The sequence below is a fragment of the Nyctibius grandis genome, chromosome 14 (assembly GCF_013368605.1).
Source record: "Nyctibius grandis isolate bNycGra1 chromosome 14, bNycGra1.pri, whole genome shotgun sequence".
NCBI classification, from domain to species: domain Eukaryota; kingdom Metazoa; phylum Chordata; class Aves; order Nyctibiiformes; family Nyctibiidae; genus Nyctibius; species Nyctibius grandis.
In genome coordinates this window covers 13,626,131-13,653,977 of record NC_090671.1, presented here as the reverse complement: position 1 = coordinate 13,653,977, position 27,847 = coordinate 13,626,131, and the positions used below count along the sequence as shown (strand labels likewise).

The following is a 27,847-nucleotide window of genomic DNA, read 5'->3' as shown; positions in this document are numbered from 1 at the left end:
TATTGCTTATGAAAACTTAATGTTGGGCACTGAACTGCATACTCTTGAGTCTACCTACACGGTAACAAATTAAGTGTGAGACAAAAAATCAAGTTAATGAAGGAAAATGATGGAAAATGATACACTTAGAGCAACACATTCTATATTAGCATCAGATCAACACAGAAAGCTCAAATCTACGATACCAGAAACAAGCACAAAGGTTCACAACTGTAGCTCTCAAACAAAGATATTTTGGGGAAATGTTCTGTAAAGTTAGTCCGACTCCCAAGTTTTTACCCTAATTGCAACTTTGTTGTTAAGGATTATTTCCATAGCCAGGGGCTGCAAGCAATCATTTGCTGGCTCTGCGCTTCTAAATACAATCTAATATTTAAATCCTGAAGTCCTTATTCAGCAAAACTTTTGTCAAATTTTGCAGGGAGAAAGAAGGGTGGCTGTACATGGATTCAAGTATCTGTTTCAACATCTAATGGCCATGGTAAGAGATTCTATTGAACATTTAGGAAGTGAAATTCTAACAAACGTTGCTAAATGCTGATGTAGTTGAAACCTATTATTTGAGGGACTGCGTCACACCATTTTGTGCTTTACCATGCTGGATTAATGCCAAAGAATGAAGCCAAAATGAAACACGAATTGCAGTCAGTCTCCAGCAATGGAACTGCTTTCTCATCACCCTTTTGTTCAAATGGCATCATGCAGAAACTGAATGATCTATGAGATTGCAGACTGAGGTTTGCTTTGTGATGAATTCAGCAGTTATGGGCCAGCTCGGGCTGGGCTCTGTTGCCTATTTATAAGAGGTAAGGAAGCAGAGCTGTTTGATTCAGCCTTGGAAATTACTATTATATTGTTGATGAGGGTGTTAGAGCTACTGCCCCAGCTGTTTAAACTTTAGCAGGGAGATAGTGCCAGGTTCCAAGGTGTTGCTTCACAAACAATGAAAATTGAAATATTAAGTACTTTAGAGAAAGAGAAGTAAATGATACATTTCTGGGCACCTGGACAAAAGGAAAATGGAGAAAAGAAGCAGCCAGTAAAGTTATTCATCCCCTAAGAGCTACGTCCTTCATACCGTCCCCTCTCTTCTCCCCACCCTTTTCCCCCCTCCCATTCATGCCTGCCTGATGCCGCAGCGCGTTCCCCAAGGGCTCGGCGCTCCCGGTGCTCGGGTCCCCTCCCCGCTGTGGGGATGAGGACGACCCTCGGCACCCAGCCCAGTCCCCTCTCCGCAGGCTGCCGGGACGGGCGGTTCCCCCGGCGCCTGCCCTCCCCGCGGCGGCTGGCCGCCGGCCCCCCGGCAAGGCAGCGTTAGACCGAGGGCCGAAGGGAGCCGCTCCTTCCCCCTCAGCCCGGCGGCGGACGCCCGGGCTGCCCCGGGGCGAACAAAGCAGGGGCAGACAAAGGGCCAAGCAGGCGAGGAGGGGGCGCAGAGGGAACGCGGGGGAGCGGGAGCGAGGAAGGGGCGCGGAGGGAGGCGCGGTCCCCGCTGCTGCAGTCTCCGCCTCGCGGTGCCGCGGGCCCGGCCGGGCGCAGACGTTGTCCGCCCGCCCCGCCCCCTGCGAGCCGGGGAGGCGCCGCCGCCGCTGCAGAGAGGGGAGGGGGAGGAGGAGGAGGCGGCGGCGGCAGGAGCAGCGCCCGGCGCTCGCGGCGGCCGGGGAAGGCGGCAGCGGTGAGGCGGCCGATGGGGCCCGCGCGGGGAGGGCGGCGGCGCTGCCGGGCTTGCGGCGGCGCCGTCTGAGTGCGGGGGGAGCCGCCCGCCGCCTCCCGCCTCGGGGCCTCCGCTTCCCGTCAGGGCGCCTCGGCGGGCGCCGCGCTGTGCCCGCGCTCGGGCCCGCGCCGGGCGGTGAGGAAGCGAGGCGGCGCGGCCGGCGGTGAGGCGCTGGGAGGGGGCGGCGGTGGCTGTGGGGCGCTGAAGGACCCGTGTGGGGCTGACGGGCCCTGAGCGCGGCGTGGGGCGGTAGGCAGCGCCGGAGGGGCGAGGCCCCGGGAGCCGGGGCGGGCGGCCACCCCCCCCGGGGAGCTGTTCGCCTCCGCCACACGTGCCTGCGTGTCCCCGCCGGCCTGCCAGGGCCGCGGTGACAGCAGCCGGTTTGGCTGGTTCCCGAGCCGTGTGCTCGGGCTTGCCGGGCTCATTCCGCTCCTGTACGGCTTCCCCCCCTCTCCCGCCGCCGCCGTGCCCCCGGTTGGACGGGGCTGGCTGCCCGCCGTGCTCCCGGGGCGGCTGCACCCTGTGAACTCGGAGGCGGCGGGGTGCGGGGCGCAGCATCCCGGGGCCTCCCGGGGCTCGTCTCTCACCGCGCGGAGCCCTCGGGTGCCTGCGTGGTTCGTGAGGAGCAGGCTGGGGCACGGGGGGCTCGAGTGGACCCTCTGCTCGAGTCTCCCCTCGGAAGAGGTAACGCTGTGCTTAGTTGGTGGCTTGAGGGGATGATCCTGGGGGAAGGGGTCTGAGTGTCTCGCGGTAAATGCTGACCTGCAGTTCTTAGCATCCCACACTTACATGCTGATATCTTACCTATTAGTGACTGGAGTTATAATTCACCTTGGCTTTTTTTGTGGTTTTATGTCTGCTCCCTCTGCCTGTGTTGTTTTCAGAGCTACTGATTTGCAGGTGAGCTGCTCAGATTTTGCCCCACGGTTCCAGGTGGCTCAGCCAGAGTTTACTGCCACGTTTATAGTTAGACCTGTGGGATCCCGGGGCAAAGGCTGTGCTCTAGGCCCCTCCTGCTTTCCGCTATATCACTAGTGCTGCTACCTAAGGCGATTCAGTGTTCTCTTTTCTGTGCCTCAGCTGTTCTGGGGCACAAGGTAATTGTTGCTGTTACTCACATGTTAATGTGGCTCCTGCTGCATTAAAATCAGGAGGTAGTTTTCCCTTTCATTATAACATCTTCATGTATGCGTTTCAAATAATTAAAAAAATAAAAACAAAAACCAACACCATAAAAAAATCTCTTCCAAAACATAGCATGGGGAATAGAATTTAGTCTATGACTGTATGTGTTCATGATTAAAAATATGACTGTGAAATGAAGACTCTCCTCCCTACCCCTTCACTTGGTTACCCAGTGTGCTGAATGGGTAGGGTTTTATGGAAGTTCACAGGTGGCTTTGAGATCTTCGAGCAGAAAGATTTAAAACATGCAATATCTGTATTAATATGTAGGAGGAAGAAAGAAAAGAGGTACAAAAGAGCAAATGCCTTTATGCCTGCTGCTTTGTGAAGAATTTTATTTAAGGAACAGAAATATGCGTATAATTCTGAAACTGGCAGTGTCAGAGTGATTTTTCTTAAGTATGTGTCTGTGTGCACCTGCTACAACATGTAACGAGAGCAAATTAGATAGTGTGGGGGAAAAGTAAATAACTTTCCCTCTTAACAGCAGCGTATCTTAGTCTAAGGAATGTTCAGGTACTGAGGAAACTTCTTTATTTACATACTGAATGTAGAATGACTGAAAAATGTTCAGAGTATTATTAGTTCTTGGTTTAAAATTGAGAGATTTCAAGGTTCTCTTCCTGTCCAGTCCTTGTGCATGCTAGGAGATTTTCTGCCTGTGCTGAAGTGCTCTGAAGCTTTGTGTGTATTGAAGGGAGAGGGATGTGTTGGCTGAAGCAGAGAAGCCTGGAAATGCGACTTCAAATGTCTGTATCTTTAGGGATCAGGAGGGAGATTTTATTTGGAAAAAACATTACTTTTAGGTAATTTGCGTGGTTTCTTTTAAAGAGAAGATCTCAACTTTCTAGTAAGGGGCAGAAAAATAGCTGCTTGTATCCTCCTCACAGAGGTGTACTGTAGGAAATCAACCACCTCTTTCCTCGTGTTTATACTATAGGAAGGAACAGCGCTGACATCTGCTGATTGCTGTGACTTTCTAGAGCTCCTGTAGATTTCCTGTCCGAGCTATAGGCTGTAGCTGTGTATCATTTTCTGCACGTGAATATTCAGGCAAGCCTTTATTTACTTAGCTTGGGCAGATTGGATAATTCCTTTAGTGTTCCTCCCTTTATCCTTTTAGCCCTGTTAAAGTTTTTCTTGGGAGTGACTTGGGAATATTTCAAAATACATTTTCCTTCAAAAGAAATAGAACGATCTGTCTTGCTAATACAATTTTTCAAAACAGCTTTTCTTTCTCTCTCTAAAACGTTCGGGTCAAATGTTAACTCTGTATGTTGAGTGCAAGTTTTCTAATGTTTGAACGTGATGACCATGAATGAATGTAGCTCTTGTTTAATCTTTTGGCATTCCTTAGGGACTGCTCGCTCTGCTGGCATGTCTAAAAAGCAACGCTCTGGAATCCTTATTGGACTGGCATGTTTAGCAATGCCTCAGATGGATGGTGTTTTGTTATTTAATGAAAGGCAATTATATACTGCATTAGCTGTAATCTCAGCTGCCCTTAGCTAGATGCCAGTTTCTGATGGAGCAACCATTTCGTGCTTCTTGACCAGCAGAACTGAAGCCAGCTTTGTCAGCAGCGTGGTGCCTGATGATTTCTAACACCTACTGATAGGTCTGTGCTTGCCCAGGTGTCTGTCCTCTACACACAGAGTGATGTTGCACTCTCATGACTTAGTGTGGTACAACTGACCCTTAGAAATACCCACAAATCCGGTATCTAGCTCCTGGCCTCTGAAAGATTGGAAAGAATTTAGAAGATGTATCTAAGAACAGACTGTACAAGTTTCTACCTTAGCAACAGCCTGACTGTTTTCCACCTGGAATGTCTCACCAGTTGTTTATACAAACTCAGACAGAAAACTTCTGGGTGAATAGTACCACACATTCTTTTAATTTATAAGATGTGTCTTCACTCTGCTGTTTCGAGGAGAAACACCATTAAAAGCTATTCCATTTTCCTGATGTTTATAATCTTACTGTCTATATTTTTACCTTGAGGGGAAATTGCAAGGCAAAGAGAGAAGCTCAGTATTTGATAAGAGTTAACTTATCTGACACTCTCAATCTGCTTCTCTGCTTGGCAGCAGCATCCACTCAATCACAGCAGTATTTATGTAAGTTCTGTATTTGTGCTTTGACTTCATTATATGCCAGCCGTATAGCAGTCATGGTGCTAATTTAAAAGGCTAAAAGAGAGCTAAAAAGGAGTCGCTGACTCGATGTTTTCAGAGTGTGAAACAGCTACAGTTTCACCCAAGTCTGTCAAAATTAAATTCTTACTATAAAAAGCAGCGTCTTTGTTTCAGCTGTTTCGGTTGTAGTTGTATTAGAGAGAAGCCCTGTGTCTTTGTTCATATGCGTTTGGTTTTGAGACTGACAGGAGGTGATATTTTCCTTCTCAAACTCTCCCATAAACTTTAGATCCCAAATAATTTAAACTTGATGCTCTGCTATTCCAAAATCATAATTGTTATTGTGGACTGAATGCACTTACTGAGATGGTTGAAGTGTATTACCATCAGAAATCAGTGCAGACAGTCACAACTTACTCTTGTTATTAAAATTGAGGGTTTTTGGGAAAGGCAAGAATTTCCTTGGAAAAATGTAGGAAAAGCACTAAGTATTGATAGTGATCTTACCAGAAGAGGTGGCAATTATTTACTTTCTTGGGTGAAAACTTTCTCTACTTCTCAACCCTTGACTCATTCTGTAAAGAATGGTGTGTGCTTAGGAGGATCATGTGCGTTCTGATCTTTTAATAGACTATAGCAGTGACATTTTTATAATGCATGTGTACAGTGGCAGCTGGAAGTGTGAGAGTTTGCATCACGTTTTCTGTGATTTTTTGTAAGCTTTTTAACAGTTATTAACTCTTCCTTATTAATTAAAGATGGGAATCTTTTTAAAAGATTGAACAGGCTGTGGTTAGAAATAGCAACATAGATGGAGAAAAAAATACTCACAATATTGCTAGCCCAAGATAATTTTTTACTGTTACAGACATTCTTATTTGTGCTTCATATTCAGTAGTCTAATTCTTTGTGTTTCAATGGTGTTTTTTTTAGCCTCAAGGCATTTAGGAATCTGAATGAGCATAGCAAGTTATAGAATGGTAAGATGAGGTGACTGAAAATGTCCTTAATGCAGAATTAAAATCCATAAGCAGAGCAGAAGCTTCAATGAATTATCTTTCTCATAGCATTGCTTTAATATCTGACTGATGGTTTGAGGTCCTAAGCCTCTTACTATCTTTGATCTGATTCATCTTGTTCTTAGTATGATTTCTTAGTTATAGGAATTTACCCTGCCTTTTCCTTTTCCCAAGGATATGCAGAGGGAATCCTGTTTATCCAGTTTGCAGTGAATATCCTACACTTTCCAAGGCAGAAAAACAGCCGTGTGTCTTATTTACCAACTTAGCAATGTCACTAGAACCCTCTAATTTTCAGTGGATTTACGTCTCATAATGGTTGCCTTCCTAACTATGTTATATTCAAATTGTCTCCAAACATACTGATAACCTGCTGCTACCAAGTGTGCTACCATCACTACGAAGTGATGGCAATACTTTGGTTTTTCCATTTTGTTTCAGAAATTAGTTGGTCTTATCTAAAGTCATTGGGAGAAACTCAAAGACTATTTGAACACAAGTCTCCCTCCTACCAGTTGGCTTACTTCTGTGAAACTTGTAAGAATATAATATTTGGTTTTTTTACATCTCCTGCCTTTTATTTTGTTTAGTTGAAATTACCCAGCAGGTTCAAAATCAAAGGAGAAATCCAGATTTGTATGCAGGCCTGGCTGACGTAAAAGCCCTGATGTTGAAAGATAATCTAAATGTCTTTGGTCCTTAATATGCTGTGAATCTGTGAACTCACATGGAAAACAGTTCAAGTCATCTACGTGATACAAAAATACAGCATCTACTATCTATGTTACTTAAGAAACAACTCTAAAGTTACTGGTTGAGCTCTGGATTAGCCATGTCCTTAATGAGGGACAGCATTGTGGGCCGTTGGGATTGATTCCCAAACAACAAATTTTGTTCTTCCCCAGTCCATGTAAGTGTACAAGAAAGCAGGAGTGTCTTCTGAGTTCTTAAGGAGACAGAGATTCACTCTTTGAGGTTACAGAAAAGCGGTAGCTATTTATGGGGATGTCCTTATACTGTGATGTGATGGTGCTTGATAGTGGGATGAGTGATGACAAGGAGTAGTGTTTGCGTTACAGTGTTGGGGCTGTTTTGAGTATCCTCTGGGTGTCTGTTTCACTGAACATACTAGTTGCTTCAGACTAAATAATGTTTATCTAAACAAATGCCCTCTAAAATAGAGTTGAAAGATTTTTCAGTAGCTGCTAGTGATTGTATAGATATGATTCAGTTCGAGTAATTTCTCAGACACTCTTCAAGTTCTGTTCATCAAATCAATGACACTGTCAAAAGAGCTGTGTCATACCGGTGGGCAGACTTCCCAACTTATTACAAGCTTTTGCTTTTGTATTTTTATGATAGCAAAAGTAAACTGTATTTTGAGTTAGACTAAAGACGTACTAAAACTTGCATGCGACAGTAGTTTCCTGGAGTAATCGTGGTAGCAACTTTGAGGGCTGTATTCCTTTTATTTTTTTTCCCACCTGATCAGCTGAGTTTTAAATGCAGAATTTTTTCTACCTTTAAAAGTGTGGTACAAAACACTGTTTTGATAGGCACATACCAGCCCATCTATTTTGATGCTGGCAGTAAGCAGAGCATCTAGTAAGCCAAATAAATATGATCTGATGACACTTAGTGTAATAAACATTGAATTAAATGATGCATATTATTTTGGTGTCTTTTCTTATGGTAGCGATGTACCTGAAGAATATATTTAGATCATCATATTACTTGATTAATTGACATCAAAATCCATGGTTTCTGGGAGACAAAATAAAACTCAAGTTGTGTTTTTAAATGCTCTCTTTCTTCTAATTGCTATGTGTTGAATGTGTAATCAAATGTAGACTCTAAAATGCCAACCCTTATTCTGTTGAAATCTTAAATTCTTAATTCTTTGTATTTTCTGTTTTATACATAAATTCTTTCTTAAATTCTATTCATTTCAACTTAAATGACACCTGAAGATGCCTCAGTAATCCCCCAGTGTCTAATCACTGAGCAGTACAGTTAAATTCTTGAGCAACATTCAGATGATCAATTTGATTTGACAGTGGCTACTACAGAGCTGTTACATCAGTACCGTAAAAATTTTCTGTTTGTGACTTGCTTTGTTACCAAATGCCTACGGTGCTTTCTGGCTTGTTTCGGTCTGAACTTGCTGCTCACCCAGTAAATGCTTTGGAGCTGACAAAATGTGCTGAGTTTGCACCAAGTCACGAGCATTAGGTTGAGAGAGAAGTTCACTTACCATTTCAGTAATTGGCTTCGGTGGCTGAATGCAAAAAGACTTTGATGTGAATTCATAGCTCCACAGTGGTTGTATTTAAGTAGTAAATGGCTAGGAATATGAAGTGTGCTGCATCGTTACAAGAGGAGTTGTGTGAAGTTAATGCGTGAAGGCTTTCAAATCCATCTTTTTGGTTTAACTGCTTGTGATTGTTACAGAACTGACTTTGAAGCTTAGGGTGACATTTACAATGGATATTGTGTGCTGTGGAATTACTTCATTATAAATGTAATCCAGCGCTTGCAAAATGGTGATTCAGCCTTTTTGATTGCCCAATATGAAATATCTCCAGTAGACCCAGAACGTGGCAGAGGAGGCATCGTGTTGAGGAAGGCTGTTGTTCCGGGATGCGGCTCATCTCTCGCACTCCGGGTGTGCTGACATTGCGGTTTTCCAAAACATGAGAAATCTGGCTGCAAAATATGTGGTAGTGGAGGACTGTACTTGTATTCCTCCTTGGAAACAAAACAAGATGGTGGCAGTAGGAAATGCTGGTTAGGGAGAGCGGGTGAAGCTATTTGCTTTCTATAATTTATCCTCTGCTATGTCTACCTCATCCAGAATTGTTTCAGTAAGGATGGTGGATATATCCCTGTCTGGTCAGTTCGTGGACCTGCTGTGGATGAATTGATCTCATTCCTATCTGAACCTTCCAGAAGTTGGTCTCTGTGATCAGGCACATTCTTGCACAGAGAGAAATATTCTTAAAGAGGTAGCAAGAAGCAAATAGCAGTGCAATGCAAACACATTTATTTTGTTCAAAGCCAAAATGTGGTTGTAGTTTTAAATTGTGTATTGATTTCAAAAGCCTGTAAATTCAACTACAAGCATTATTTTAAGTGCTTTTGGAAATATGTGTACTCACTTTTTACAGAAATGTAATACCAGCCCAGGAGACCACAAATATGACTTTTAGAGCTGTAATAAGAGTTAGATCTGAGTCATACAGAAGATGCTTATACGCTTCAAAATTTTAAGATTGTAGTAATTTTAGGAGTTGTACGCCTTTGTAACTGTGCAGGGTCTGAGCTCTTGGAGTAACTCATGGACCAGAAGAGAGAACTTTCTAGGTTCAAAATTCCAAATTACTTTCTCTAAGTCATGATCAGGATATGTGAGGAATGATTCCTGAGCTTCTGAAGCGTGGCAATAGTGGTATGAACATCAAGAGTATGAAACAGGTATTTAAGAAATGCTGTTCAGGCTGTTATTTCAAACGTAGTGCTTCATGTGGTGAGTGTGTTTTGCTCTGAGGAAAGTTAACTTACTGGATTGTGGTGGTCTTTGAAATATATTTTCCATGTCACTTTTCTACAGAAAGATTTTCTGGTTTATTTTGTACATGTTACATTTTCTTCATGGTATGGTCAGAATTTGTTTTCTAGATACCTGCTAGTTGACTGCCACAGGGATTGCACATGATCTTCTCTGGTTACAAACCCCTGTGAGATTTTCGACAGTTACCTATTCTACAGAATCCTTCTAGAGTATTGACTCTGTTAGTCTTAATGTTTGTATGTATTTTGCAAAGCACTGGTTAGCAGAAGTAACAAACTGAAGTGGTCTCTTCTTTGAGTTTAGAAATGTGTTGGCATTGAAAGGCATTTTCCAACAGTATTTACTCTCTTAATGGTGTCAACTCAGTTTTATATTAATGTTTTTAATTTAAAATGTTTTGAAGAACTCGTGCGTGGCCAATGGTGGATGATCATCGATTAAAATAATTGTTTCACTTTATTATACAAATAAACCACGAGGGTAGTGTTCCAGCCTCCAAGTACACTGCACAGAGTCACCCTGCGTGTGTTTGCATGCAGAAGACAGAGATCGTGCAGTCTGTTTTGAGTCAATTCAAACATTATGCTGCTCTCTTCTAGAATGTCCTCTTTGTTTCCGTACCAAATGGACAGACAACTTGCTTTTCTCCATGGAAACACCGCATCTGTTCCGTGGTAGTCTCAAGTAGTGATGTTAAGCAAATGTTTCTTCATTAAATTGTCAAGTCATTGTTTCAAATGTTTTATCAGATGAATCGTTTTAATTATAATTTCTCCTGAGGAAGGAGAGTGAGGTGGTGGCAGCACGCTTGTCAGATGTCAACTAAGCTTAAAGAGCTATTGATACTGTTATATTCTTATCGTGACTATAGGGTTCTTAAGTGGAATGAGCTGAGGCTTTAACTTTTTTCCCTGTTTTCTTATTAATTGTATTTCAGTTCTTTTTGGAGTACTAGTTGTTGAAAATATAGTCTTGTTAGAAACAGTGGTGGACAACTGTTTTCTTTTTATTATAAGAATTCCTTTTTTGACAATTGGAAAATATTCTGCTTTTTAAATTCAGGGTTATGCGATTACGCTTTATTTATTTATTTATTTTTAATCTCAACTTGCAACTGAATTCGTATCTGTTATCAGATTAGTAGGATTTATTTTCTTAAACCAGTGATTCTCAACTTGTTGCTTACGGATGCTTTGATACCTGCACTACTTTGAGGTCTGTAAAAGGCAAATAAGAAGAATAAGGATATTGCTAATCAACTAAAAGGGCCAACACGAGGATTCATGTCTGCATTTGAAAATTTGCAGTGGTCAACACACACAAAAAATAATGCAGTTCATTTGAGAATGTAATGCATTTTCATATTGTATGAAATCATATATTTCCCAGTAGTAGCACAAGTGTAAAGCTTGTGTTTAAAATCTCTTTTTTACGCCCAATTGTGGTGTTGGGGGAATGTGTGGCTTTCTGAACGCTTAAGTAGCATATATTGTCAGACTCTTTCTGGGCATTTTCTTAGGTTCCAGACATGATCTTTTGAGAAACTTCCAGTTAATGTTATTGCCTATTGGTTATAAAGATTCTTTTTCAGGAGAGCTGAGAGAGATTCAAGGAAGGACAGAGAACAAATCGAGACAAGTAGCTAGCTGCTCTCTCTTATGGGAACTGAAATGAGGTAATTGACATCTGGAGCCTGTTAGGAAATGCTAGAGTGCGTAATGCTTAAAATCACTTGGTGCAGATTTATGTGCTCTCAGTGTTTTATGAATTCTATTAGGAAATGTTGCTGTGAAGGTCCTGTCTCTTTCTAAGCCTGAAAGTTGCATTTTCACTGTTGCAATAAGGCAGTAGTTTACCGAAATGTGTTGCCTATATTTTAGCAGTTTTTTGAATTAAGCTACAATTTCAGTAACTCTGAAACCAGGGTGTGAAGGATTGTGTTACTTCTGGCCTAGTTGAAGGCCTGTATGTTGAGAAAAGCAAATGACACAGCAAATATATAACCCATGACTGTGGAGAGCAAGATTAAAATATGAATGAGTACCTGAGCCAAGAAATGCAATATTAGAACATTCTTTCTGTTGAGCAGAGGTTTATTAAACATCTATTAATAAATAATTATTTGAAAATGGCAAAATGTAATTTTGGGGGGTAATTTAGTGTTTGTTTTCTTTTAATATACCCATCCTTGCACAATATAGATGTGTTACTACCTGTGTGGTGCTGGAATGCTCTTTGTGGGCAAAAAAAGAGGTAGTATATGGAAAAGAATGGTGGAATACTGTAAGACAGCTTCTAGCTTCCTGGTTTTAGGAGACAGTCTTTCTTCAGGGGGACTTGCTTTGGCCTAGATGAGGTTGTTGAATTTCCATAAATTTGGTGTTTGGCACTGATAGGGAAGACTGTGAACTGAAAAGAACGAACTTTGATACTTCTCTCATTTCTGTATTTGTACCAAATCCTTCTTTTTCATGTAGAGTTTTTCCATTCCATGGATTTTGATGGGTTGAGGAAGGTAATGGAGGCATGCGTGGAGATCCTGGCGTTGGAGGGGAGGGAACAGGGCCTGCAGCATGAGGGGTAGGTAGGTAACAAGAGAGAAGAGGAAGGCTTTTCAAGTCCTTGGCGTGTAAGAGCGAAGTGCAATTTTAGAAGATTTCTAAAACAAAACATGAGGAAATATGATGCATTCAGATTTAGCAGAGAGGGCAGGTATGTAGTAGGAGGGGAAACGAAACTCACAGTGTTCCTGCTGTGTCCAAAGTGACATCTTATGTGATCCTCTGCTTGTTCTTCTGTATAACTGAGTGCCTCCCAGTTCTTTCATGGTTTCGTCATATTGCATGCCTATACTTTGATTTTAGAGAGCTAACTCTACTTTCATGTTCGTGAACGTGAAAGCTGCCACTTAACAATTAATAGTAAACTGAAATATGTCTTGCAAAAACAATGGAGACATTTTTCTCTTCAGTAGTCATACCTCTGCAGATGGGTGGGTGACATACTTCTGGCAACGCTAGGAAAAACTTTCAGCAATCTTCACAGCACTACTTCAGAGGTTTCATGGAGCATAACTAAAATTGTAGACAAACACCATACAGCCAAGGTGGTAATTAATGCTTTTTAAAGTGTAACATTTTTGCAGACATCATAGAAAATGGCTTGAATTTGGCATGGCTGATCCTGAAATAGCAGAAGAAATGTTTCACTTTGTTATTTAAGTTCACAAAGCAGCGTGCCTGATACTTTGTTTTTTTTTTTTCACAGTGAATTGATTTTTAGGCACACGAATGTGCTGGCTATTAATAATACACAAGGGATAAAGTTTCTACTGGTAGGGAAAAGACACGGCTGGCTTGTCTCTTTAGTCTTGCTTCCTGTAGTGTGGCAGCATCTCCTTCACTAGTGTTTGTTTTGCCTTTACACATACTGTACGCCCAGAGTGCGCACCTGGGCACTGCTAGCGATGGGTTTGGGACGTCTGCAGCCGGCCAGCTTTCTGCCTGTGCATCTGTACTCATTGGTGCCAAAATGCTGAGCAAACAGCAGGACTGAGACCTGCTTTACAGTTCGTGTTTGTCTGTTCTGAGCAAACAGTTGAGCAAACAGTCTATTGCTACATGTCTGTGTTTGTTTTTTTTTTTTTTCCCCCCAGGTGTTTAGATGTGTGCTGTTTTTTTTCTTAAGTGCATAGCTATTCTGTCAGTGCCTTTACATATAAAGCGTAGGAAATATCCAAGCTGTGTTCATGCAGAGCAGTTTATGCTTTTGAAGATCGTGGGGAGACCAGTCACCTTACAGTTGGCTTTGAATTCACATTGTAGACAAAAAAATAGATTTTTCATTATAGATGGAAGAACCTTTCTAAAGGTTTTGTAATCAGAAGTGGAGACATTCAAAACCCGCCTGGACACGTTTCTGTGTGATATGGTCTAGGTAGTCCTGCTCCGACAGGGGGATTGGACTAGATGATCTTTCGAGGTCCCTTCCATTCCCTGACATTCTGTGATTCTGTGATACAGTTGCCTTCTGTGGCAAAACCCTTATGACATAGTTCCCTGAAAAACTTGTAGCTGGCTTCCAAGTCAGAGCAGCACTCGTATCCTAGCAACATAGGGAAGAGTCCCTCCTCTTTCCAGAGGAGCGTAGCTGGGGCACTGCGCTGGGGACTGCGAGCCAGAATATCTTGTGATCTAAAAGATCGCATACAGCTGAGGTGGATGTTTACTCTTTAGTTGTCATCATCTTAACTCTGTTGATCAATCTTAATCGTTCAGTTCCAGTCTCTCTTAAAAACTTTATTCCTTTTATCCTGAAATTCTTGGTTCTCTCGATTTCTCTTGCAGTTAGTTGTCTAGTCTCAAGTTGTTTTTGCTGGGATATTGCAACACTTGAAAAATGTGACTGAAAACAGTAGGGTGCGCAGAGTGATGATATCTATGGGTTATGTTAGTAATGCTGTTAAGGGCTTTGTTTTTCTTTCTTAAAATAGCCTTTTAGTTCAAAGCTCAAGATAAATACAGCAGCATTCAGTGAAGTGAGTTATTTTGATGTTTTAGGTTCAGACTTGGTGTATTTTAATAGGAAATGGCCTTCAAAAGATGAGGAGTTGGAAATGCTATCCTGGGAAATGCTTCTGGTTGTTACTGTAAAGCATGTTTTATCATGCGTTTCATACACAGACTATGTGTATGTGTAGACATTTCTTCTGCAGGAGTTAAAATACTGATTTTTGTTTTGTGTCTAATATTTTTATATACAGGTTTATTCCAGAGTTGGAAAAACTCAAATAGTATATTTTATCCATGTTTGGAAAAAGATAGTTGCTACAGACGAAGAGGATTAACACTGGTATTGCAAAAAGATGAGTATGTTAAAACCAAGTGGACTTAAGGCTCCTTCAAAGACCATCAAGCATGGGAGTACATTGCTGAAAACACCTACGTCTGTTGCAGCTGGTAAGGAATATTTAAATATCTTTTCCCTCATTTATCATCTAACAAATGCTCTCTGGGATATTAGTGTATTTGATTCCTGTTGCTTTCTCATTGTGCTTGATTCCAGCTCCAGCAGAAAAAGCAGCTTCCAGTGAAAAAGCCTCAAGCACAGCCACTGCAGATGCTCATGAAGAGTTTGTGGATGATTTCAGAGTTGGTGAGCGTGTTTGGGTCAATGGAAGTAAACCTGGCTTCATTCAGTTCCTCGGTGAAACACAGTTTGCTCCAGGACAGTGGGCAGGGATTGTTCTAGATGAACCAATTGGTAAGAATGATGGCTCTGTGGCTGGAGTTCGCTATTTCCAGTGTGAACCCTTGAGGGGAATATTTACAAGACCATCAAAATTGACAAGAAAAGTGCTGACAGAAGATGAAGCCAACGGTACACAGACAGCTCAGGCTTCTAGAGCTACATCACCAACTTCCACATCAGCTGCTAGTATGGTGTCTTCATCCGCTGCTGCACTCCCCCCCTCAGGAATTCCACAAAAAACTTCACCACTTGCTGCTAAGGAACATTCAACTCCTCCTCAGATTAGCAATCTTTCAAAAACTGCAAGTGAATCTATATCAAATCTCTCTGAAGCTGGATCGCTAAAGAAAGGAGAAAGGGAGCTCAAAATTGGAGATCGAGTTCTGGTAAGATTCCTCTGCAGCTTCTGGGCCTGCTTTTTCATTGATGAATTGTAACTTCTGCTAATACTCAAAACTTTTCTACTATTTCCTTGGTCAAGGTGATGTAAATTTACGCTCTAGCTTTCTTTTCATTGAGCGGCTTCTGTAGACAAGCTCTTTGCGTGCTGTGGGAAGATGAAATGGTTAATTTGGCAGTTTTTAATCTATTATGTTTTGCCAGTGTTTAAAAAAAACCATTTGGTCTTTAACAACATATTTGTAGCTTATCTTTCTGTAACTTCGAGAACTACAGTCACGCTAAATAAAAAATGAGCTTGTGAGATTTCCATGCAGCTCTTTTGCCCTATTCAGGGCCGTGTCTTTAGAAAGATACCAGTTCAATAATTGATTGTTCCCCTGAGCAGTGATAGGCAGCAACAGAAGTAGTCACATAATGCCACTGATCACCCAGGAATTACGTGTTCTGTTGGTGATGTGCCATGTTACTTGGCTGCCCTTCCTAAATTCAGAACCATAAATGCTTCTGCTGATGTATCATTTTACTTTTTTGAAAGGGAGTTAAGTTTTGTTGGTTTAAACATTTTTTTTAAAATAATTATGTTGTATACGTTTTATATTTGGATCAAAGTAATAGAGCACGGGTCGTTTTTGATAACTGATTTGACATACACCTAAGAAAATTGGGAAACTTGGCCTTGAAACACTAGCCTTTGCTTGAAAAGGCAATAGAAAGCTGGTGAAACATTGTTTATGTTGTGTTCGTTATTTAAAGGCCATGTATGTAGCCTTCAAATATAACCAGAATGATATTTTATGTCCACTAGATCTACGATCACTGTAACAGAGATCTGATTTTAGGTTTGAATTACCTGCATGTGTCATTAAGCTGAAGAATTGTTTGTTATTTTGATACAATCTTTTTTTTTTTTAATTTACAATATAATTTTTTAAATTTCCATTAGGTAAGAACAAGGACAAGAACGAACGCCCTGGCATAGAAAGCATTTCTGGGGTACAGGAAAGTGCAACTTACAGAAGCAGCATATCCTAACTGCCACAGCTTGATAGTAATAAGGTCTCAAATTCTGTTTGTTAAATAGAACAGATTAAACTTACTATTTCATTCTCCCCACTTTCTCTCTTTGCCTTAAGCCTTCCTGTTGAATCATCAGATTGTAGTTTGAGGTTTTGGGGCAATTCCTAGCACAGCAATTCAGTGATGCATATCTGCAGTTTATATGCCAGTATAAGACGGTGTACGCACAGGAATACGAACGTTAAATGGACAGGATTCTTGTCTGCTGGTCTTTAACCCTTTTGGATCCCATGCTAATCTTTTGTAGTTGATCCCAGATTCTGCTGATGTCATGTCTAATAATAATTCAGATGTAAACATCTTTAACCTCCAGGTTAGTACAAATAATAGTAAACTTGGCTGAATAAACCATTCATCTGTTAATTATTTTTTTTTTCTCTGCCACTGAACTCCTGTCCAGCCCTATGGACTGTAGAATTGAGCTGTTCCTGAGTAATTGCTGGAAACTGTCCTCAGTGCCTCCAGCTGTCACAGATTGTTGCGAAAGACCTGCCTGTCACTTACTGTAGCTAGCTTAGCCATTCCATCTCCATCAAAGGTACAAATGCAACTGGACTGCTCCATGTCCTTTGCTTTTTATTTATACTGACAGAAGTATCTTTTCAGTAATACGTTATACAAGAGGGTGAGAGGTTTGATGGGATTTTTAAGTCCCACCTCAGCACAGAATTTCCCGTCTAAGTGACAATGTAGTGTCATAGCCCTGAGAAACGCTGCAGTCTGACTGTACCGTTGCAGAACTCGAGCAACTAAATGCTGCCCACATTCATCATTTCTTGCAGTTTGGGCTGACTGCTATTGAATAGTTTGTGAAGGTTCTTAGTGATAGCAATGCTGTGGTGATGGTGGATATATGGGGAAAACAACCGCTGAGAACTGCGTCTTGAAAATGGTGAGCCTCCAGCAGTGTAGAATTGCAGTTCAGCAGAACAATGAATTCATGATAGACAAAAGCTCACTTGGGAGTCTTATTAAAATACTTAACTGGAAGAGTATGTCCTTAAGGGCAAATTCATAGATGGGTAACACACAGCTCATCAGCTAAGATTACATTCTAGAATGGACCTCAGATGTGGCTCAACTTTGTTGATCTTTGTGTGTGATCTTAAGGTGTGGAGTGTTATATTTCAATCTGCTAAATTTTTCCCTCTAACTTTGATTTTAAAATGTACTTAACAGGAGTTACCTTGAATTGATCTGTTGGGGTTTTTTTTATTATTAGTCTGTCTGGTTTTGGATGATACCTTCAACAAAAAAAAGGCAAAATCATACAGCTTTTTTTTCTGCCCAGTCTGGGTTATCAAGAAACAAAAGCCCATTCTGACAATATCTAAATGCCAGAGAAACGCATTTACCAGTTCACACCTCACCTCCTTGTCTTTTCTGCATTACACAAATGCAAATCTGACAGAAGTTTGTTGAACCTGAAGTGTTGGGTTCAAAGCATTTCAGGCTTGACTAACTGACATTTCCCAACAGCTAAGCTTTGTTGGAATATTTTTCAGACCCTACTGAGGTGTTAGTACTATTCCTCTACATGAAAAGAAGCTGTAAACTCTTCACAGTTGCTTCTGCATTCTGTCACAGCAAACTGCTGCATCAGATGTTCATAGCCAGTGGTGTTGGGATGGGGTAGTTTGATTAAAGCCTGTATGTGCAAAGACATCTTGAAGGGATGATGAAAGCTGTAGTGCATGGTCTGTATTGTTTTGTTTTAGCTAAACCAAAGAGAAGGTTATTAATGCAAAGAGTAATTAAAATAGCTCTTTGTTAACCATAATTTCCATTCTTAACATCTGCAGTGTGTTCTGGAATCTGGATGTGATTTAGTTGTTAGAGAGAGGACATTAACCCTGGGCAGCCTGATCTCGTATTTGGGGATTGCTGTGAAGTAGGAAGCGTTAATGGGGAAATCTGCATTTCCTGCATTGCACTCGTCCAGCCTTTACTGGGTTGGTGACAGAGTGCAGGGTCTTAAGCACAACTGTAATTGATTTCCCTGCTGAAAATTAAGCTACGGTTTCAGCATTTTGAACCTTGTATGAATAAGAATTCCTATGCAAAGAAGTGATCCCTTCTTGTGCCAGTGGAAGTGTTGTCGCTAGGTACTAAACCAGATGGGGAAAGAACTGAAAACTAATTCAGAAAACAAATTACTTTCAGGCTAAGCCAGTTTCTGTTTCCTGTTTTGAGTTGCAGCCAGAGAACCTGTTTGCCCTGGTGTTGCAAACACTTGTGATTTCTTAAGAGTCCAACACAAAGGTGATTTAAAAAACAAACAAACAATCAAAACCCCTTGAACTAACCAACCAACCAAACCCAACTGGTTGAAATAAAAGGGGGAAACCTGCTTTGTGTGACAACTGTTGCACCTAGCAAAAGTTGAAGTAGCTTTGAGAGCATCTTAGGCTTTTTCCTGGAGGGACCAGATGCTGTGTCTTAAATAAATAAATAAATTGAAATCTTATCAACCTAAGGGGCCTTAGCCTCCTCAAGGGATTAAAGTGCTTTCATTCATTTAACCAGTTACAGCTTCATCATGGTCTGCCAGATCTGGTGCTTCTGGAGCTGAGCTGTAAAGCTGTAACTTGGGTCTCTGTCCATATGTTCACAAAAGGTTACAAACTAGATTTACAGGCATGTGCTGATGTGGCCTTTTTGCAGAGTTATTCTCTGTGCATGAATAACATCTAATTTCTTCTTACTGTCTGTTTACTCTGCTTGCTGTAAGTTATTTCTTGCTTTGTTATTTCTTACTAAGTTCTTTAGTGATGTAATAGCAAAGACTGGTAGGAGATGATTGTCAGATTGTTTCCACCCATGTAACCTATCTTCAAGTAAACATGACGTAAGTTTGTCAACAGATTAAATTCCAGGGCTCTTCAAAGCAACGAAGGGGGAAAGAAACTTCGCATGTAGAGAGAAGTTTCTCCTTTTAGAAATAATCCTGCGTTGACTGTTTGGTATTTTTAAGTTTTCCATTTTCTGGTTTCTGTAACATTCTGAACAGAAAATGCACTTCTGATTTAAAAATCCATAATAGTCAGTATTTAACTGGTAGAAAAAGAAATATTAATTGGCATTGTTACACTTAAAGCAATGCAAAAATATCATGCCACAATGCATATGAGGATAGAAAAGGAAGAAAAATGTGGAAGTTGAGAACATGTGATTGTTGTGTGCTCTACTGGGGCTGTCCCATCTTAGCCTCCTTATTGTGCCTGCAAATGTGCTACAGTGTTTTAACTGCTCAGCTGAGCTTTTGCTTTATCCTTAAGCTGAGTTGACTGTAAGGTGTTTTGATGGCTTTGACATGTTAAGTCAAGGATGAAAGTAATTCTTACATTGATGTATGTATATTTAGGCATAATATTCTAGATACCATAAAGTATAATAGTTTGTGAAGTGGTTGGCGCAGCATGAAATGTATGAATGAGAATATAGCTGAAGGATAGAGGGTATCCAAAGGCTTCGTGTGTAATTCATTACCTTGCTGACTTTGTGCAAACTGCAGCTTTCTTTTAACGTTACATTTAAGCATTTTTCAGGACATATTGTTACCTATCTGCTCCCAGAGAAATAAGATGTTTATCTTACTGCAGCAAGGTGTGAGTTGTGTCTAACTGTGAGTCACTTTGTTTTGGCAACTCCTTATTTAACTCAAAATTACATGTGAGTTACTGGGATATAATGGCAGCAATAGATGACTTCTCCACGCACTGTTCGTAGTTTGTTCGTGCAAGACTGAATTTTTCGTGCTCCCTGTCTTCCTTCCCCTCCCCTTGCGTTTCCAAGGGGAATGATATCCAGGAACATGTTGTCCTTGCTTTGCCTTTTTTTTTTTTTTGGTGGCAAATTCACATGTGGCTTTCGAGGTATGGAATGGCTGCTCCCCCAAAGTCTGACATGCTCATCCCGATGTGCTTTTATCAGGAAGTTTTTAACTGCTTCAGGTTTCCAAACCCATTTTGCTACTTCACTTTACATTGCAGCAAATTAATGCAAGCTTAGTTGTGATTTGATAAATGGAATTTAATAACTTTTCCCACGTGTTTGACCTAACAGTAGTGAATTCCAAATTTCCTCACCCCACAGTGACCCGTGGCCTAACCTAGATTCTCTGGCATATTATTGCTTTATGTTTTACGGCTTGACTATATTGAGTGTGATAACTGACTAAAAAAAGGTCTGGCAGTTCTTTTCTCTGCTCTATTATTTAGTGACCTGCCTTAGCATGAATGAAGGTCATGGAAACCTGTCTTGATGCCCCATTTTTCCATGTAACTTTTAGAAACTTGGTAATAAACTTTTTTCCCCCTGTTTCTTTTAGAAACTGGGCTTTTTTTTTCAGTCTTTTGGGTACTACTGGGAAGTAGATCTGCTAACAAATGCAACTAGTTTTTTGGTTTGGGTTTTTTTTTTACATTTTGTGCTACAATTCTTATAATTAATTTTTAAAATACTTTTTCAATGATTCTATAATAAATTCTACAATTCTGTAAATGCAAGTCTTTTTTCATATTGGTATATACAGTTTAGGGCAATCAGCTCTTAATCTTTTTCCCCTTTAGAGCACTAAGTGTGAGTCTGTGTATGTACAGCAACTTCTACGCCTAGAGAAGCCTTTGCCATGCTGTGTTGTACACCAGCACCTCACGTTGCCCTGCCAAGGGAATAAGTGATTATTTTCTTAAATGCTTTCAAAGTAGCATGTTGTCACACGCAGAGTACTTAATTGCAGCTGGAGATAAATATATTGTTTGAGACAGATATATTTATCTGTGAATGATTGTAAGTCTTCAGGAGATTCAGGCTTCAGGGAGCAATGCTGACCCTGTCTAAAACTGAAGGCTTGGAAGCCTTTTGCTTAAAACTGGGCAAAACTGCATGTATATCCTTTGTTGATGCTCTGGATGCTTTACTGCTACAGTGTACTCTGATTCCTACTATTGATAAGGATGCACATTTTAATATTTGCAGAAAGCAGAAATGTAGTAGCCAGTTATTCAAAGCAGCTTAACTAGATTTGGAAAAAAAAACCAAAAATTCTTTGGCATTCTTCCTTGCATCTTGTTTTAAAATAACCCTGGTACCATGGTTACAAGACTAGTCACATTGCTGTTTCTCCTGGGGATCTCATGTTGTGCATCCCCATATGTGCTGGGGATGTGAATTCCTCCATGTGCTCCCTCCCCCGGGCCCTGGGTCGCAGCCCCGTGGCTGTAGCGGGTGCAACGCGCGCTGGGCATTGCCAGAGCTTTGCTTCTGGATCGTGTCTCCTGCTTTGTGATTTGGATGCAATTTCTTCAAAAGAAATGTTATACATTTTTTCACCTAAAATGGAAAATGGGCAGACCCAAGGTATGAAACAAAAAGGAACAAGTGTTCTGCACCCAAGTTCAGTCTGTATTATCCTGGCGCTAGTGTTATTTGTCTGGAGGTTTGTTTACAGTTTGAGTTGGAGGGAACAGATTGCGACGCTTTTCCTCTCGCTGGGAATCTTTGCATCTAGTTGTCATTATCCACTATGGTGCTTCAGATAGCTCTTATCTTGTCTACCCCATGTACCTTTCTATGGAAAGGTTTTTTGTGTGTGTGTGTATTTCACAATTGACTTATGTTGTTTATTAAAAAACAAAACAACCCCTCCCACCGCTCAACAAAGCTGCAGTAAAATTTCTTGGCCTGGCTAAACAGTTCTGTAAGAGGAGCTGAGGAATCCCTCTGTGCAACGGCAAACCTGACTATTGTCTTTGAAGGGATGCTCCTTATCTAGGCTATTGTTCTAACTTTCCTGTCTAATTTCTTTAATGGGTTTTTTACAGCCTCTTTTGATTTAACTCTGTTTATTCAGGCAGGCAACAGTACAAAATGGAGTAGGGAAACAGTACGCACAGGAGTAACCAGTCTTTTTACCTAAAGATGTCTTCCAAATTTATCTTTAAAGAAGAAAAACACCAAAAAAAACCCCAAAGTTTCTAGAAAAGGAATAAGAAGGGCAACTTGGAAGACCTAGTATAGACTGATAGCACAGACACGTGCATGTTTTTCTCTCACTCAGTTAAATTTTATTTTTATGTTTGTACTTAGGTTAACGATATTTATCCTCTATAAAAAGTAGGTTATGTCCGAGGGTGTCGACTTAATGGATAGTTCTTCCCAGGAAATACTTTTAACAAATGTTGTGTATTCTTTCTTCACCACTGTGCCACAGAGATCTGGCTTCCATGTGACTGTTTTGGCTGGTTGCGACTCCTTTTTTTCTAAGACAGTACTCGTGCTTGTTTTCTGAGAGGGGAAGTTTGTCTGTTCTCTGCCAAGAACACCAAATACCAAACGTTCTACTAGTTACTATATTAGGCTGAGTCATGATAACTGTAAACTTTGTGTGTTTTTATTCCATGAAGAGTAATGATTTGCTACAGTGCCACTTAAAGCACAAGATAAAGGTGATCTGCAGATTAAACGTTGTTTCAAGACAGCCTCTAATGAGAGAGGAGAAGGGGACTACCACCTTAAATATGGATGAAAGACGTCTGTGTCAGCTTTCTGATTTTATAATACCAAAAAGGGTTAATCATTCTTCCCTGGTGTTCCGAGGTTTGTGTGAATTAGGATTTTTTTTCCCCATCAGTTGAAGCCTTGCACTGTGAGCAGAGCTGTCGGCTCAGGGGAGGTGATGAGCCAGAAGCCAGGGCACAAATGTGTGTGGCAGCCACTGTGCACTAACTTAGTACTTTGTGGACACTTAGTGCTTTCATGCAAGATAATGTCCTCCATTCCTACCTTCCTCACAGTTAACCTCTTGTGTGAACACTTCCCAGATGTATTAATATGAATTATCCAGTGTACTGTGATCATGCACCTTAATTTATGGCACAAGAAGCTTGTTCTCTATCCTGGGGAGTCCCCCCAAGAAATAGGATGTCTAATGTAAAAATTATATGAAATCCTAATGTACTTTTGAGTGTATAAAAAGGAAAATTACAGTCTTCATGTTAGCAGGTTAGATCCAATCTCTCTGCCCAGGCTATAAAATGTTCCGCATTGTATAAAGTGTGCTGGAAAACACAAGTTAAAAAAACCAATGGCCCTGAAAATGCCTGTGTTGAATCCAGTGAATCTCTTGAAGAGGTTTTCATTAACGTTTGCTTGTTTTCACAACGCTAGATGCAGGCTGAACAGATTTTCACACAAATAGGGCACAGCATGCTGTCATTCTGACCTGCAGGAATGCTGCAGTTCTGGCCCGTGGCCCTTCTTGGCAAGTGTCAGCCACACTGAACACCTTTTCCTTCTTCGCTTAATTTAATTCTTCCCTCCCCTGGGCATTATGAAAAGCTGTATCTTGCAGACATTGCAGGTAATTTGAATGGTTGTAAATATTTAATATTGTAAGTGTGAAAACAACTGATTTTGAGTCTTCCATTTAGGAGTGTTTGAGTTTTGTGGTTTTGTTTTTTTTTTTTTAAAGTGAAGAAAAGGTGAAGAAAATTATTCTCCCCTCCCCAAGAATTCAAAGAGCTGTTTGCATCTACAGTTTTGCAAAGTGTTGTGCATCGTGCTTGATATCAGTTCTTTTACATGCAAGAGGGCTGTATTATGTTGTTTATCTGAACTATTCCTTAGAAAAAACATGAAAGACTTTTTTTTCTCATTTAATTTCTTTTACTTTTCCTCACAGAATTAGAAATAAGCAGTTCATAGAAATCCTTATTTGCTGATAGAAATTTCTGTGAAATTATAATACAAATCTATTGCATTCAGTACACTGGTGATACTGAGTCTTGTTAAATGTATTTTTAATCTTATAGCCAGATCAAGTCACCTAATAAATTGTGGCCTTCAATCATGACAAACTTCCTGAATGTCAAACTGGATAGAATTAAATGCTAGGAAAGTGATTTTCTTTTTTTTTTTTTTCTTCTGTAAACAATTTGGTTGTGAAGATCTGTTCAACATATTAAAACAAAACTCGGGCAAAGGAATAAGCAGCTTGAAATAAGAAGCGGTGACATCATTAATGTGCTTTGTGAACATGATTATGCTGAATGCTTTTTATACTCTGGTATTTTAATTTGGAAATGCAGTAAGTGCAGTTATGTGTCTCATTGCTTTAGGTTGGCGGAACAAAAGCTGGAGTTGTGCGTTTCTTGGGAGAAACTGACTTTGCTAAAGGAGAATGGTGTGGAGTTGAACTGGATGAACCTCTGGGAAAGAATGATGGAGCTGTTGCTGGAACACGGTTAGTCTACAATCAGATAGCAGCCGCCTTAGGATATAGAGATGCAAAATCTTTATTTTGTTTTTTTAATATCTTACGTGAAACTTGATATCAAGGGAAGCAGTTAGGCTGTAAACCTGACTGCTGATGGTGGTGGGGGATTGTTAGACACTGATTTGAATTTTATGACGCCTACGCATCTCTGAAAGTCTGCATCAACCCCACGTTCATGGGATTAGTTGATCTCTCCTACTCCCATGTGAATTTTATTCATAGACTGGTAATGGAAAACACCATTTCCTGCTTTTTGAATGTCTGCTTGGTTTCTCAGCTTCGAATGAATGAATGCTCAGTTAATGAAAGATCTCTGGATACCTGATAGCTGAACTTAAGGGAAATCTTCCTGCATCACGGGAACTGAAAGCTCATATACCAATAGTGGCCTCATTGTAAAGACTGGGAACAGTATAGCTGCTTCCTCCAATAAGTCACACTTAGAAGGCATTAATTCACGTGACAATTTAACATTGTTCCTCATTTGCTATAAGGAACAGTCCTTCAACTCATTAGAAGAATTTTACAAGGATTGTGCCACATTAACGTAGGTGATCACAACTTAAAATTTTAAGTGGCTTTTGTTTATATATAACCAAAGACATGTTCTGTGTAATCAAATATGCATACGTGCGTAGGTATGTATGTAATGAAACATAAAACTACTTGATGTAATTAAAATCTGATTTTCTTTTTAAAATCTGATTTTCTTTTTAACTCTCTGCTGTCACATTTGTTGGCAGCTCAGAGGAATGTATCGAAGAGGAAGACTATGCATGATAAACTTTGAATTAAATTTTTAGGCAACAAAGCAAGCTCTAGCTCAAGAGTATTCTCTGTTGGATTTCTGAAGTCTGCTATTATCATGCTGTTTCAGCCTCTCAAAGTCCCATTTCCAAGTCTAGCATTAAAAAAAAAATTGCAATCTAATCTAGATTAGGTTGTCATCAGCTGTTACCCTGTACTTCAATACTTTTAGACTATTGATCTAGAATTCTTCGTGAAGCCAGACCGTGTATCTGAAAAGACAGAAGTCAACTTACTCCTCTCATCTGTCTGCTTTGCTTTTTCAAAGGTATTTTCAGTGTCAGCCAAAATACGGTTTGTTTGCTCCAGTACACAAAGTCACAAAGATTGGCTTCCCATCGACCACACCAGCGAAAGCAAAGACAACTGTACGAAAAGTGGTTGCGACTCCCACACCCCTGAAACGTAGTCCAAGTGCATCTTCCGTGAGCTCTCTCAGTTCTGTGGCATCTTCAGTAAGCAGCAAGCCAAGCCGTACAGGACTAGTAAGCTTCTTTTTCTATTGCATGCTTTATGGTCCCAAGCAGGAAGCCACGTGGCACTTGCCTGTGGTCTACTTGGATAAATTGAGAATAGAACAGATCTTGGGGAGAGCACAATATACATTTAATTGTGCTCCCTTTTCATTCAAAGCATGCATGAAGGAAGGAAATCTTAGCTAGCCCTGAAGAGCAGCTGAGTGTTTGAATATTTAATCTTACACAGTTAATTCAGGCTAACTGAGTTATTGTAATAAGAAAGGGGCTTGTGAAGCCAACAAACTCAAAAGGCATCAATGTTCTCTGACTGGAATCTCCATTTATTAATTTTCCTAGCACTACCTCTGTAATACGGGGTTTGTGTTTGAGGATCTGGTATGCACTGAAGCTTCCATAGATCAAATTTGTTTTCTTAAGCAGGAAACTTCAAATTGTCTAAAATGTAAAAGGTTTTCTTTTACTGTTAAAGAGATGAGTCAGCTGAGAAACATGGAAGTAGCAATTGTCAAGTCTTTGCTGACAAGAAGCCTCTTTCTTTTCTTTTAGATTTGGTTTTAATCCTATGAATTCATAAAGGCTGAATGTTGCAAAGCACAGTGAACTAACACAGTACTCATTCTACCTAATACACTTACTATGGATTCTTTTAAAGTTACTCTGTTACATAAATGTCCTGATCTTGGGTTGCAGCAGTAAAATGGAAATCTTCTGGGAAAGCTGAATTTTAAGAAGTCTCTCTTTTAAGGCAGTTAAAATAATTGTGTTTTTTGCACAGTCACCCTAGATTTTTACTTTTTTTTTGTTTTTTTAACCAAAGTACATAAATACATCTCATTAGAAAGAGGTCACTCTAACTCCCACTGATCTGGAACCAGTTAGCTGGCATACTGTCCCACTGACCAGCAGGTGCAGAACAGAGAGGTGACTTACCATAGTCCTTCAAAACTGAAGCAGAATACAAGTGAACAGAGGTCAACAGTTGGTCAGGGCAACAGGGTTAATACCTTAGCACAAAAAGCATAAGGCATTTTTTATTTGGCACAACCAGTGGGACTTTATTACTGAATCCATCCTGGAAGTTGCACTTCTGGCTGCAGAGTGCCCTCTAGTTAGAAATCGATGCACGAACGTATGGTGCTACCTCAGGTTGAGCTGATGGTGAAGCAATAATATGGACCTCTACATTTTATTCCCTGTGCTATGATACTCTAAGCACCAAAAGAGTACAGTTACACATTATAAATGTCTACAATATATTTGCTTATTTTGCCTCTGTGTGGTGCCCCAGGGCTTCTGCATGTTTTGGGCCATAAAATATAAAGCTTCTGTAATCCATTATTTCTGGAATTAAAATTCCAGCTTTCTTCCAACTCTTTTTCTCAGGCAACATGAGCATTTTGTTACTATCCGAGTTAAAAGGACTATCAAAAGAATTCTGATACTTTTTCTTTAAAAGTTAAGCTGCTGAAGAAACAGGATTTCCTGAAATCAGTTTTGACACAGCAGACTTTTCTTGCTTCAATTTCTAGGAAAATTATAACTTATCTGGAAATTGCTGGGCTCCTGCATAGTCTTCCCAATTATTCAGGGCTGTTGATGTTTTCTTCTTCCCATGTAAGAAAAGCAACTGTCAAAGTAGGCGATCTAATGCTTTAAGAGGCTGTCTGATGCAATTTGTATTTATTGCCAAGTCTGAAGGAAGTTGATGTTTCTCTGAAATCTTTCTGATTTCTTTTGGAATTGGGGATTAAGTCAGGTTTGATTTGAAGAGCTAGAATTGTTAAAAAGCACTACATTCTGGAATGAGGTATCATTTTTATCTATACTCTCTAAGTTTAATCTTTCAGATTTTTTTTCCAGAAGTAATTTAATTCCAAGTGATATGAACACGTTTTAATTGTTCTTCTTCACAAGGTTTTAGCTGTAA

General features: G+C 40.4%; 1 protein-coding gene across 9 annotated transcripts in view; it reads left to right on the top strand.

The window, feature by feature from the left end:
* Positions 1–1,583: 1,583 nt before the first annotated feature.
* Positions 1,584–27,847, top strand: part of CLIP1 (CAP-Gly domain containing linker protein 1) — a 66,513-nt gene continuing 40,249 nt past the window's right edge. For 4 of the 9 annotated variants that reach the window (XM_068412369.1, XM_068412371.1, XM_068412370.1 and 1 more), the window contains exons 1-5: positions 1,584–1,675; positions 14,390–14,585; positions 14,692–15,263; positions 24,477–24,601; positions 25,710–25,926. In XM_068412369.1, the coding sequence (XP_068268470.1) occupies positions 14,492–14,585; positions 14,692–15,263; positions 24,477–24,601; positions 25,710–25,926 (1,008 nt within the window). In that variant the 5' untranslated portion in view covers positions 1,584–1,675; positions 14,390–14,491. Of the gene's footprint in view, positions 1,676–1,803; positions 1,878–2,336; positions 2,399–14,389; positions 14,586–14,691; positions 15,264–24,476; positions 24,602–25,709; positions 25,927–27,847 lie in introns of those variants that run through there. The other 5 variants (XM_068412374.1, XM_068412373.1, XM_068412372.1 and 2 more) reach the window with 3 other exon arrangements.